Source organism: Corythoichthys intestinalis, chromosome 11, assembly GCF_030265065.1.
Source record: "Corythoichthys intestinalis isolate RoL2023-P3 chromosome 11, ASM3026506v1, whole genome shotgun sequence".
Lineage (NCBI taxonomy): Eukaryota > Metazoa > Chordata > Actinopteri > Syngnathiformes > Syngnathidae > Corythoichthys > Corythoichthys intestinalis.
In genome coordinates this window covers 51,917,662-51,930,611 of record NC_080405.1, presented here as the reverse complement: position 1 = coordinate 51,930,611, position 12,950 = coordinate 51,917,662, and the positions used below count along the sequence as shown (strand labels likewise).

Genomic DNA, 12,950 nt, shown 5'->3' with positions numbered 1-12,950 from the left:
ATACAATTGAGAAACTGATTTGGGTTGAATATTTTGAATCTGGCATAAGTGAGTGGAATACATTTTTGTGTAAGACAAAACTAATGATACTGAAAATTGGTACAAAGTAGTACAATGCAGTTTTACTTGAAAGCCTGTTTTATAAAGGCTAAGGGGAATATAATAACAATTGAATCAATCATAAAGGCCCTTTATATGAGGTATTGGCTTTGAAGAATTAGCATTCATGATTGACATTGCTAAATGGACGTTGGAAACTACAAACGGCTATCGATGTAGGTTAAGCATGTGGCGCCATTGGCGTTAAAGCCTCTTGTCCACTGATTACCTTTTTTAATGGTTTTTTTTTCTTATCTGGTTTGTTCCTGATTTCTTACGTCATTTTTCTGTTGGTTTGTGTGCTATGGGCACTGATACCTGAATAAAGATAAATATCAATTTTAAGCACATATAATTTAGTCCAACAGGAAGCGTGGCTTCACGACAAAATAGAAGTGTAACGTCCAGAAAACATTTTAACAATCGAAATTATTCGTAATCAATGAAACAAGCTTTCCATCGTCCTCGATTGTGGGATTTCCAACAGCACCCGAAGCTAACGCGTAAGGTGATTGGCCCGTACCCGTAGAGGAGGCGGTGCCTATTTTAAAGCTGACCAATCGGCGGCCGCAACGTTTTATGAAAGGCAGCGAGACAAACGGCCCGCCCTGCACGTCGCTCATTGAAGAAGGAGAGGGACGGTGTGTCGCACCTTCCTCCGAACAATTTCAGTCATGACGTCCAAACTTAAGCTCTTTGTTGGCGGCCTGAATCCAGAAACGACGAACGAAGGCCTCCGCGGTCATTTCGAGCAATGGGGCGCGCTGAGCGACTGCGTGGTGGTGATGGACACGGCGGAGGGCCGCTCGCGCGGTTTCGGCTTCATAACGTACACGGCGCCGGAGGAGGCCGAAGCAGCAATGGCGTCCAAGCCACATGTCGTTGACGGTCGCAGCGTGGACCTCAAGTGGGCCGTGGCCCGGGAGGAGGCCAGCAAGACCGATATGTCGTCCAACGGCAAGAAAATCTTCGTCGGCGGTGTCAAGGACCACCTGAAGTCCGAGAACCTAAGCGAATACTTCTCCCAGTACGGCTCGGTGGAGAAGGCCGAGATCATCTTCGACAAAATGACCGGCCGGAATCGCGGCTTCGGCTTTGTCTTCTTCGAGGAGAACGATTCTGCCTCCAAGGCGGCGCTCACCAAGTTCCACACCATCATGAACACCAAGGTGGAAGTTAAGAGGGCTATGAGCAAGCAGGAAATGTCCGGCGGCGGTGGTGGAGGTGGTGGTAGAGGTAGAGGCGGCGGCCGCGGTCGCGGCAGAGGCATGCAGAGCGGCGGCTACGGAGGAGGAGGAGGCGGCGGCTACGGAGGTGGCGGGTACGGAGGTGGTGGCTACGGCGGCGGCTACGGCGGTGGTGGCTACAAATCCGGCTACGACGGCGCGGACTACGGAGCAGGCAGCTACGGAGGTGGAGGCTACGGCGGCGGCGGTGGCGGCGGCTACGGAGGGTACGACGGCGGCATGGGTGGCGGCTATAGCAACGGGGACTTCGGGGAGGGCTACGGACAGCAGCAATCCGGCTACGGCGCGATGAAAGGGGGCAACTACTCCACCTTCCGGAGCGGGGCCCCGTACAGCAGAGGTGGCTACGGCCGGGGAGGAGGCTACGGAGGCGGCTATTAAGTTCCCTCCATTTTTGATACGGCCACGGGAGGGGGGTGGGGATGAGTCCGGGTTTTCAGAGAACTTCAGTTCACGCCACCAGGTGGGGGGAGTGGGGGTCCCAGTTTCTCTTTTGAAGAAGGGAGAAGTGTAACCCCCCCCCTCCCCCCGCCTAATGAATGAGCGTTACCCCTCCATCTGTCCCTCTTATTCCTCTTTATGGACGCTACTACTATTTCAGAATTGTGAATTATTGATTGAAAAATGTCATTTTGCTCTGTGTGCTACGGACAAGTTTGTCACTGCTTTTCTCGCGTCGATGACTTGTTTTGTTTCGGTCCTGAGTTCCCTCAGGGTTTAAGGCAACTTGTTCAATCGCTTTTTTTTTTGTGAATTTGGGGGGGTGTTAAGGTGGGATTTCTTCCCCTTTCCAAAGTAAACGAACAGTTTATTTTTCTCTACTTCTTGATTTATTTGTTTAGATTAAAACTGTTTTGAAATCATATTCAGCACATCACTAAGTTTGGTTTTATTAAAGTTTTTAATGTTCGGAAAATAAACATTTGTCTTTTTAATGTGTTACTTTACAGCTGCTAACATTGCAGTTCCACGAGTGCCCCACTGAGGGCAGCACCGGTCTAAATCGGACGCCATTTTGAGAGGTCTTAATCTGAACGCTTGTTTAGAAAATTACTGGTCGGTTTTAATGAAATGATACTTCAAAATACAAATTTAAAAAGGCAGTTTGCAAAGAAACATGTTTAAGAATAACAGAATTAATCATGAGTAAAGCCATTCATTTACGAATGTGATATTATTTTAAAATAAAATACAAACTAAATGGTGCTAATTTTTGTGTTGTTACAAAAAAGATTTTAAGTGCGGACAATTTGGAGTGCATTTTTTAATATTTTCTAAACATCTAAATTCATGTTAAAAAATCAGATTTGAACTTCAACATAACGTGCCACAGTGGGTAATCCCACTGCATGCTGGGTAGTGTAGTTTTAACTCGCAGCATGTCTGCCATTGACAGTGATGCACGTCCAATTAATTAGACGTCCTGTGAATACTAATTAGGGATGTCCCTGCGACATTCATTAAAATAATCTTTAATGTATAAACCCTTTCAGAACCACATGTTTTTCTGATGAAGGAAAAATCCGCTGATTTTTACTCAAATACCAGAACAAATTAGATTTTTTTTTTTTTGGTCGCGGATATTTCATGTTTTTATTTATTTTTAATGCTAGTGTGTTTTTTGATGAGAAACGAGCACTTTACGTTATCCTTCTTGAAGTTGCTTTTGGTCAGCCATTTTGAAAGAGTCAAAAAGCAAGCAAACAGGGCGTGCCAAACCTCATGATAGCAATTCAGTGTATTTATTGGTTTCGAGACACAAACGCGTCATATATTTCAGCAGCATGCTTAGGTCTGAATGGGGTTAAAGGGGCTAAGAAGAAACAAAATAACCCAGAAATGCAATGGCATTGCCAAAAGAGTGTTCGCTTAAATACTGCAAATATCCTACAATATGTTCGTTTAAGTACTGCAAACAGTACAGTACTGTAACATGTCTGAAACTAGTTTTTTAAAAAAGTATCGGATCAAGATTTGGTATCAGCAGATTCTAGAAATCAGGTGACTTGGACTCGGATCCTAAAATATGCAATCGGGTCATCCCCATCACTAATAGCATTGATGCTATTGAATAAACGGTTCAATCGCATCATCCCTGTCAAAATGAATTGGACACCTGGTGCCGTCAATGGAAGCCAATGAGATAAATGAGTGCCCCATAAAGGGTTAATGGCACTGAAACGTCATTCTTTGGAAATCTGTTGCAGCCAGTGTGTTAGTACAGTAAATGCTTGAGATTAAATAGGAAAGAAAAACAAAACCAGAGGAACAAAATTCATCTGGAGACTTTTTTATACTCTTAAGGTCCTGTAAGATCATTACATGGACTTATTGTTAACTGGCAGTTGATTGACAGTTGGCACCTGAGCGGGGCAGGATGCCTACAGTTGTACTACTTGTTTATCTTCCTTTTGAAGCCTTATTACATGAACCGAGAAAATTTAGCAGACTTTATTCTCTTTGTAACAATCAAATAATGTATTGAATCATGTTCTTTCATTTTACAGCACATTTGAATCTATAGATCCTTGGAATTTCAGAGTATCAACATCAGTGGTTTCTGTGTTATGAAAACAGATTCATTGTTCAGTTAAAAGAAATCTTTTTGCTCTTTGATTAACATCATGGTGATTTGTTACTGACCAAATCAATCACAGATTCAGAATCAGTACATTTGCTGCATTCTCAATTTCAAACTATGTAATGAAAAATTTCAATCACTATCTTCAAAAAGAAAAATGTTTTTTTCACGCCCGAAACTTGAAAAAAAGCCAATATATAGTATGCCTTTAATTTAGCATGTTTAAATACAAGTGAAATCAAACTGTTTGATAGGTAATGACTGATATATAAGGTCTAAAAAAATAATTAGATTGAATATATTTACATGTCATATTCATTCATATGTAAAATACAATTCAAAATCAATATAATTCATGTATAAAACATTCATTCATTCATTTTTGTACCGCCTATCCTCATAAGGCTCATGGAAAAAGTGAATGGCCAATGAATGGACAATATTAATGTAATTTGCGTGCTAATTAATCTATAATCTGTCAATGTGTTTTTTCCAGAAAGTCACAAAAAACTAATTTTTTCATTGATTTATATGGTGACATGGTGAAAATTAGCTACAGAAAATGCTTTAAACTCAATTATAGATATAAATTGATGAAAAAATGTTAAATCACTGTAGAAAAAGGTGCCTCCAATTTAGCACAATTATTATGATTAAAATTTGATAACTTTGCATTCATGTAATTTTGCTTAATTTCAATGATTCACTACAGAGTGGTTTAAATGTGAGAATATACGATCTTTGTGTCCGTGGGCGCCTTTGGTGTGGTGCGTTTGTGTGACTCCGCCAGGATGGACGATGCGTCGCTGGGGTGAGTTTTCACCATAATTCTACGCTATAAAATCAATCTTCATATATTTAAAATAAATAGCCAACGGACGTCATTTTTATTATGTGTCTTTCAAAAAAATGTCAACCGTTTCAAACAAAACGCGCTTCTCCTATGCGTACGAGCTCCCATCATCCCACTAATAAGCTAGCATTTTCTTCTTGTTGTTAATATTAGCTAACGTGCTAAGTTGTCTATACACTTCACTTTTTAGGAGTGAAATACGTCATCCTAACCTATAATGTCGATTTCTAAACGAAAAAGAATAATAAAAATGCCTGCCAGATGGTGCTAGTGGTAAAGTTAAACATGATGAATGCTAAAGCTTGGTCAACCTGACTCAACCTCCGCCCCCAGGACATTCTTCGTATCGTTCGTTGTTTTTCGAAAGAAAAAAAAAAAAAAGACAATTGTGACAGCTGTGATGAGATCCTCAAGTAACTGAGTAGTTCAGTCCTAAGAAATCTAGCACATGATGGTTTCTGTACCAGCAAAAATCTACCAAAACTAAAAATCCAGAAAGGTTCTGTTGGATTTATTGTGTTTTGTTGCTGGGTAAAAATTCTTATCATCCTAAATTACTGTACTGTACGGCTGCAGCTATCAATTATTTCAGTAATCGATTATTCTATCAACTAGTTCAGACGTGTCCAAACTGCGGCCCGGGGGCCAGATGCAGCCCGTGGTCAAATTTCATCCGGCCCCCAGCCTTTGTCATAAGATCAATAACGTCTGGCCCGCACACAGACTTAATAAATTGATCAGCAGTACTGGTACCAGCGTATGAAGTAGCTTACACATTAAATGCTGCTCCTCATTTACCCACTAAAAGGCAGCAGCTCTCTAAGCAACGTTACCCCGTGTAACGCTTGACTTCCAATTTTCTAAAATGGCAACAATCAACAACAACAAAAAGTTGACTGCGACGGCCGATGCTTGAAGGATAGGTGGAAATTGGACTATTTCTTCACTGAAATGCACAACAACTGTGTCTGCCTCATTTGCAAAGAGACAGTCGCTGTTTTTCAATGTGAGGCGATATTACCAAACAAGACACGCTGACATGTACGACAAGATTACAGGAAAGATACGCAGCGAGAAACTGAAGCAACTTGAAGCTAGTTTAATTTCACAGCAGCAATATTCCGAGAGTCGAACGCCACAAAGGCTAGTTGCGAGATTCTTAAAATTATTAAATAAATAAATAAATAAAAAATAATAAAGCAAATGTGACACACAGAATGGCTTGCTTAAATTTGCTTAAATATATTGTTCTACGTAAAGGACGTCAGCCAAGGTCGGCCACCCACATTCTTACCACACCAAATCTGGCCCCCTGTGCAAAAAGTTTGGACACCCCTGAACTAGTTAGTTCGAATAATCTAACAATCGGATTAGGAACATTTAATGCGTTGCAGAATACATTTTAGGAGATGTACAACAAGGCTCGCTAAAATTGCACTTTCAAAAGAGCATTGTATGCGAATCCAAAATAAAATTGTGAGTGTTTCTTCAAACTGCAAAATTGCACTTTCATTTAAAAATAAATTCAAATACCTGAGCTTTGACTCAAAGTAGGGCTGCAGCTACTATTATTTTAGTAGTCGATTAATCGATGAACTAGTTGGTTCGAATAATCGAGTGATCAGATAAGGAACATAAAAAAATCAAATACCTGAGCTGAGCCTCAAACGGTATAAAAAAAAATAAATAAATAAGGATCTAGGTACAACAAAAGATTAATTGGGCAACTTACATACCAAAAGTTCGCTAGTTTAAATGCTATAAAATGCAAACTTTTTTATTACAATGCTCTTAACAAATGGTTCAGACACATATTCCCACAAAAAACGGCTGAATATACCTATAAACTAAATTATGAATGCATTAAAAAACATTAGCTCAAACAAAAACTTAGCTTATGTTGGTCTTAACAGGGAGCAGCTGGATTCAGCCACGTGAAATGAGGCGGATTAGAGGGCAGTGTATCCATCCAAATTAATAAAACTAAATGCAGACACTTTCAAAACAAACAACGCCTCATTAATTAAACGAATACTCGAAGCAGCAAAATTTAATTTGAATCTTTTTTTTTTTTTCAATCGAATACCTGAATTAATCGATTAATTGTTGCAGCGCTACCTCAAAGGTATAAAAAAGTACATCAATGAGGATCTAAGTACAACAAAAGAATAATTGGCTAACTTGTCCGCTAAATTACGAATGCATTTAAAAAATAAAAATACATTAGCTCAAACAAAAACTTACCTGATGTTGTTCTTAACTGGGAGCAGCTGGATTCAGTCATGTTAAATGAGTTACGTCATATTCACTGTTGCCACTAAATGGCTTTGTATCCACCCAAAAAAATAAACCAAATGCAAACACTTTCAAACAACCCGTTCCAACGCCACTCTAATCAAATAAACCCTCGAAGCAGCAAAATTTGATTTGAAGCTTTTTTTTTTTTTTTTTAATCGAATTACTGGAGTTAATTGATTAATCGTTGCAGCACTACTGTACTGCATACTTCCTTGACTGTAAAGTAACTGCTATCATGGCTTTATCAGACACTGCTTAACTTATTGTCTGCCATCGACGGCACTAGACGCTAAATCCGTTCGAAGTGGGAGGTATGAATCAATTGGCTGCAAAAGCTTCATTGTTTCAAGAAGCTTCATTTGGTCATTTTCCCTTTGGGAGAGGCAAACAATCAAGGCTGCCACCAGTGTTGTTTTCATCATCGATGACTATTAACGAAAATATTTTGTGAAAGAAATTTTTTTTCGAGACGATGACGAGATGATAACAAGTTAAAAACGTGTTTTAGGAGACTAAAACACAACGTCCCGAAAGCTGGTTTTCGTCTGACAAGACGAAAATGTGCCAATGTTTCCGTCACGTGTTCACAGTGTGTAGTTAGCCTGCGTCGTAGCAGTGTCTGATTGTGTCACTCATGTGCTGTGCTGCACCCCCCTACCCCAATTCACCCGCTACTGTCCTCTCGATTCTTCCCATTGCTTGTTTTGAAACTCACACAGTAAGATTTTTCTTCGTATTTTGGCAATAGAGACTATACAATGTTGCTTTAGCCTTCAAAGGTCTGTGCTGAGTGATCATCACACACTAACTGTAACTCGTAGTGTTAGCATAGCATTCACATTCCTGTTAGCATTAGGTTATTGGCGTCTAGGTGGGTATCATTCGTTGAATATAATGTACTGTTTTCCTGTTGAGTGTGTATTATCATGTGATAGATCTGTAGATCATTGTAGATGTGCTGTCTGTCAATTTTCATTCAAAAAACGTTTTTTTTTTTTAATTTTGGGAGTGAAACTTTCGAATTTTACAGACAAAAATATTCAGTAAATGTCAACAAAAACTCGACGAAAACAAACACATTTTGAAATAACTAAAATATGACTGAGACTAATAAGTATTATCGTCCAAAAAACTAAGATAAAAATTAAAAAAGCTGCCACGTGCTTTTAACACTGTTGTCATCCAAAATGCCTCCCATCATGCATTGCATTCCTTCTTTCACTGCCATACCTCCCACTTCAAACGGATTGGGCGAATAATGATAGGGAGTGTAATTTTGCCAGAAACACAAATTTTACCATTTGCCTCTGCTCATTTTTCATCCAGGTATGTACTGTGGTTTTTTTTTTTTTTTTTAAATAAACACACACATTAATGGCAGTCAAAGATTTCTTTATTTAGTTTTTTTTCTTTTAACTCTATCCTTGTTGCAGACCCAGCGTGGCCAATCTGGAGGTCCCGTCGCGCCCCATGTGCCACGCTGAGCCGGAAGGGGAGGAGGATTGCATGGCGGCGAATGGCGGAACGCTGACCTTCAACCACACGCACATGAGGAAAGCCTTCCAGCTCATGAATGACCTCAGAGGGCATGTTGTTTTCATTTACTTAATAGGGAATATTTTTAGTTTAATGTCACAGTTTGATAAAGGAACCAACAGGTTGCTAGCAAAAATTTCCACTAGAAGAGTGTCTATGTTAACACTAGAAAATCGAAAATAGAGCCACTTGGCTTTTCTGGTCAGTAAGCATAGGCAGAGTTTGACTTTTGGGGCAGGGGGGGCACAACATGTTGATGACCCCGAAACGTAGTGTCAGCAATAAAATTGACTTACAACAAGAATATTTATCATAATAAGTTGACAAGTTGTTTTTTGTTTCCCATCATTCTTGATGGGAATTCTAAATCAGGCTGCTTAGGCAATAGTTTTCGCCAAGATCGTCATCCATTGAATATGGTACGCTCGCCGGTGTCGTGCCAATGTAGTTACCCCAGTCAAAAATTGTACCCCCTGGGCGGAGCCATATGGAGGTAGATTTGTGTCTTTAGCAGTCAATCTAAAAAAGTTGCTTTATTAAAAAATAGTTGCTTCATTTAAAATATAATTTTCAACCCCAAAAATAGTCACTTCAATCCAAAATAAAATGTGTTTGAATGCAATTTGTGTCTTCGTTATTCAATCAAAAAATAAGTTGCTTCAAAAAAAAAAAAAAATTGAATAGAAAAATCACTTCAATCAAAAAAAAGAAAAATTTTAATCATAGAAAAAGTTTTTGAATGCGAAAAAATATTTGAGATTGAAACATTTGCATTTGAACACTTAACTTTTCATCAAAAAAATATTATTAATTAATTAATCAATTAATTCATATTTTCAATCCAAGAAAAAAATCATTTGAAAAAAAAAAATTGCCCTCCGCTAATTTTTGGGGGGGGGGGAAATTCTATGCAAAGCAAATGACTGTCTAAGGTCCTAGTCACATGATCTGTTCAAAAATAATTTTGACCCAATATAAAAACATATTTTTTTGTTCATTTCATTCATTTTTGTCACAGTTTTATAGCTTTACAACGCAATGACACTTTTCGGCCACCGGGGGGGGGGGGGGGCTGACCCCCCCTGGCCTTCCCTTAAAATCCACTTATGTCAGTAAATAAGGGGACGAAGTAGACAAATCTGAGTAATAACTCCTATACGATGCATACCACTATATTGCCATGACCTTCATTTTGAGTAGAACTGGCAAGTTAGCACTCACTCATTCTTTGTGGGTCTTCAAAACAAGAGGCCAAACCCAACCCCCTCGAGCTTCTAAATATGCACACAAACTGGAGTAATGGAGCAATTTGTTGAACAAAGGAGGTATATTGAGACAAGCAGTCTTTAACTAATCCCTTAGATTGAGCAATTCATTCAACAAAGGATGCTAATTGTAGCCAGCAGAGTCGTCACCTTAGAATGGTTTCGTCAAAATACTCTGCTTAGAATCTGTAAGCATAACAAAACAATCCCATACTTCCTAGTAGTGCGTAGTACTCATTGCCTGCCATTGATGGTGCAAGATAACCAATTCATTTTCACTAGGAGGGGGCGAGTAAACGTGAAAAAATGAATTGGACATCTACTGCCGTCAATCAGAGATGGTCCTGGCCTAAGTGGTGCCCTGGGTGAACAGAGGTTTTTGTTAGTATGTGCGCTTTTCAAGAGGACCGGACGAGTGGTGGGGTGTAAAGTGGGGTGGGGTGCTAGACACTGTTGACCTCTTGTGCTTCAAAGCCACTTGTTAGCAAAATAGAGCAAATGAACCACCATGAAGCTTTGCACACCATGAAGCTTTGCAGTCAATTGGTTCATACTGTCAGTTGGTTCGGTTGCCTTTGAAAAAATGAAAATAAACAGCGATGTAGCTTTGCAGTCAATTGGTTCATGCTGCAAAGCTTTATGGTGGTTTATTTTCTTTTTTTAAAAGGTAACTGAACCAATTGACTGCAACGCTTCATTGTGGTTCATATGAAGAATTGACTGCAAAGCTTCATGGTTGCTTATTTGAACCAATTGAACCAATTAACTGCAAAGCTTCATGGTGGTTTATTTTCATTTATCAAAGCTTTAAACCAATTGACTACAAAGCTTCATGGTGGTTCATATGAACAATTGACTACAAAGCTTCATGGTGGTTTATTTTTTCTAAGGTAGCTGAACCAATTGACTGCCAAGCTTCATGGTGGTTCATATGCTCTATTATGCTAACAATTAGTCATAATAAAGCCTTGCAGTATAAAAACCAATTGACTGCAAAGCTTCATGGTGGTTTATTTTCATTTATCAAAGGTAACAACCAATTGACTGCAAAGCTTCATGGTGGTTCATTTGCTCTATTATGCCAACAAGTAGTCTTGAAGCACAGGATGCCAACAGTGTCAGTTAATTGGTTCAAATGAACCTCCATGAAGCTTTGAACCAATTGACTGCAAAGCTTCATGGTGGTTTATTTTTTTTAAGGTAACTGAACCAATGGACTGCCAAGCTTCATGGTGGTTCATATGCTCTATTATGCTAACAAGTAGTCATAATAAAGCTTTGCAGTATTAAAACCAATTGACTGCAAAGCTTCATGGTGGTTTATTTTCATTTATCAAAGGTAACAACCAATTGACTGCAAAGCTTCATGGTGGTTCATTTGCTCTATTATGCTAACAAGTAGTCTTGAAGCACAGGATACAACAGTGTCAGTTAATTGGTTCAAATGAACCTCCATGAACCAATTGACTGCAAAGCTTCATGGTAGTTTATTTTCATTTATCAAAGCTTTGAACCGATTGACTACAAACCGTCATGGTGGTTCATGTGAAGTAATTGACTGCAAAGCTTCATGGTGGTTCATATGCTCTATTATGCTAACAAGTAGTCTTTAAGCACAAGAGGTCAACAGTGTCAGTCAGTTGGTTCAAATTAACCTTCATGAAACTTTGAACCAATTAACTGCAAAGCTTCATGGTTCATTTTAACCAATTGACTGCAAAGCTTCTTGGTGGTTTATTTTCCTTTATCAAAGCTTTTAACTAATTGATTACAAAGCCTTATAGTGGTTCATATGAACTGATTGACTACAAAGCTTCATGGTGGTTCATATGAACCAATTGACTACAAAGCTTCATGGTGGTTTATTTTCATTTATCAAACCCCACAACTCGTCCGGTCCTCTTGAAAAAAAGCGCACATACTAACTAAAAACCTCTGTTCACCCAAGGCACCACTTAGACCAGGACCACCTCTGATTGACGGCAATAGACGTCCAATTCATTTTTTCGTGTTCACCCGCCCCTCCCAGTCAAAATGAATTGGTTATCTTGCACCATCAATGGCAGGCAATGAGTACTACGAACTACTCGGAAGTATGGGATTGTTTTGTTATGCTTACAGATTCTAAGCAGAGCAATTTGGCGAAACCATTCCAAGGTGACGACTCTGCTGGCTACAATTAGTCTCCTTTGTTGAATGAATTGCTCAATCTAAAGGGATTAGTTGATGACTGCTGGTTTCAATATACCTCCTTTGTTCAACAAATTGCCCCTTTACTCCAGTTTTTGTGCATATTTAGAGGATGAACCATGAAGTTGTGAACCAATTGATGGTTCATGGTGGTTGATTTGAACCAATTGACTGCAAAGCTTCATGGTGGTTTATTTTCCTCTATCAAAGGTAACTGATAAACACTTGGCTGTGTGTTATCGGCCGATTCCGATACTGTACCGATAGAATGAGTTTTTCTTTTAATACTAAATGCATATTCTCTTGACTGTAAAGTAACTGCTATCATGACTTGGTCAGACACTGCTCAACTCATTGTCTGCCATTGACGGCGCTAGAAGCCTAATCTGTTTGAAGTGGGAGAAATGAACCAATTGGCTGCAGAAGCTTCATTACTTCAAAATGCTTCATTTGGTTATTTTCCCTCGGGAGTGACAGACAATCAATGCTGCTACCTGCTGTCAACACTGTTGTCGTCCAACATGCCTCATGCCTCCCAGCATGTATTGCGGCGCTACAGATGTCGATAAAGTTCATGTTCGATGCTATTTTTTTCCTCAGTTACTGTTTCAGTTGTTTCATTAATTGCTAGTTATGCTATTTAGTTTGTTGTTACTTGAGCATTAAAAGCCAGTCCTCCCAGTTTTTAATGAATTGGACGTCTATCGTTGCCAATGGTAGGCAACGTGTTAGGAAAGACATTCATTCATAAGAATGTTGCTATAAAATAGTGTGATCAAATCGAGGACATAAAACACGAAACTACCATATTGGCCCGAATATAAGAAGGCCCTGATTATAAGACGACCCCCTCTTTTTCAAGACTCAAGTTTGAAAAAAGA

At 39.3% G+C, this 12,950-nt stretch overlaps 2 protein-coding genes across 2 annotated transcripts in view; both read left to right on the top strand.

Annotated features, from left to right (window-relative positions):
- Positions 1 to 695: 695 nt before the first annotated feature.
- Positions 696 to 2,266, top strand: LOC130923875 (heterogeneous nuclear ribonucleoprotein A0-like). Its single transcript, XM_057849980.1, has one exon. The coding sequence runs from the start codon at positions 774 to 776 to the stop codon at positions 1,725 to 1,727; it is 954 nt and encodes a 317-aa protein (XP_057705963.1). The 5' UTR covers positions 696 to 773; the 3' UTR covers positions 1,728 to 2,266.
- A 2,395-nt stretch (positions 2,267 to 4,661) lies between these two features.
- klhl3 (kelch-like family member 3) overlaps positions 4,662 to 12,950 on the top strand; it is a 34,565-nt gene continuing 26,276 nt past the window's right edge. Inside the window, exons 1-2 of the mRNA XM_057849363.1 lie at positions 4,662 to 4,738; positions 8,512 to 8,664. Of these exons, the coding sequence (XP_057705346.1) occupies positions 4,719 to 4,738; positions 8,512 to 8,664 (173 nt within the window). The 5' untranslated portion in view covers positions 4,662 to 4,718. The remainder of the gene's footprint in view (positions 4,739 to 8,511; positions 8,665 to 12,950) is intronic.

Coding starts and splice junctions, on each gene's coding strand:
- LOC130923875 (XM_057849980.1), top strand. CDS start 774: ATGACGTCCAAACTTAAGCTCTTTGTTGGCGGCCTGAATCCAGAAACG.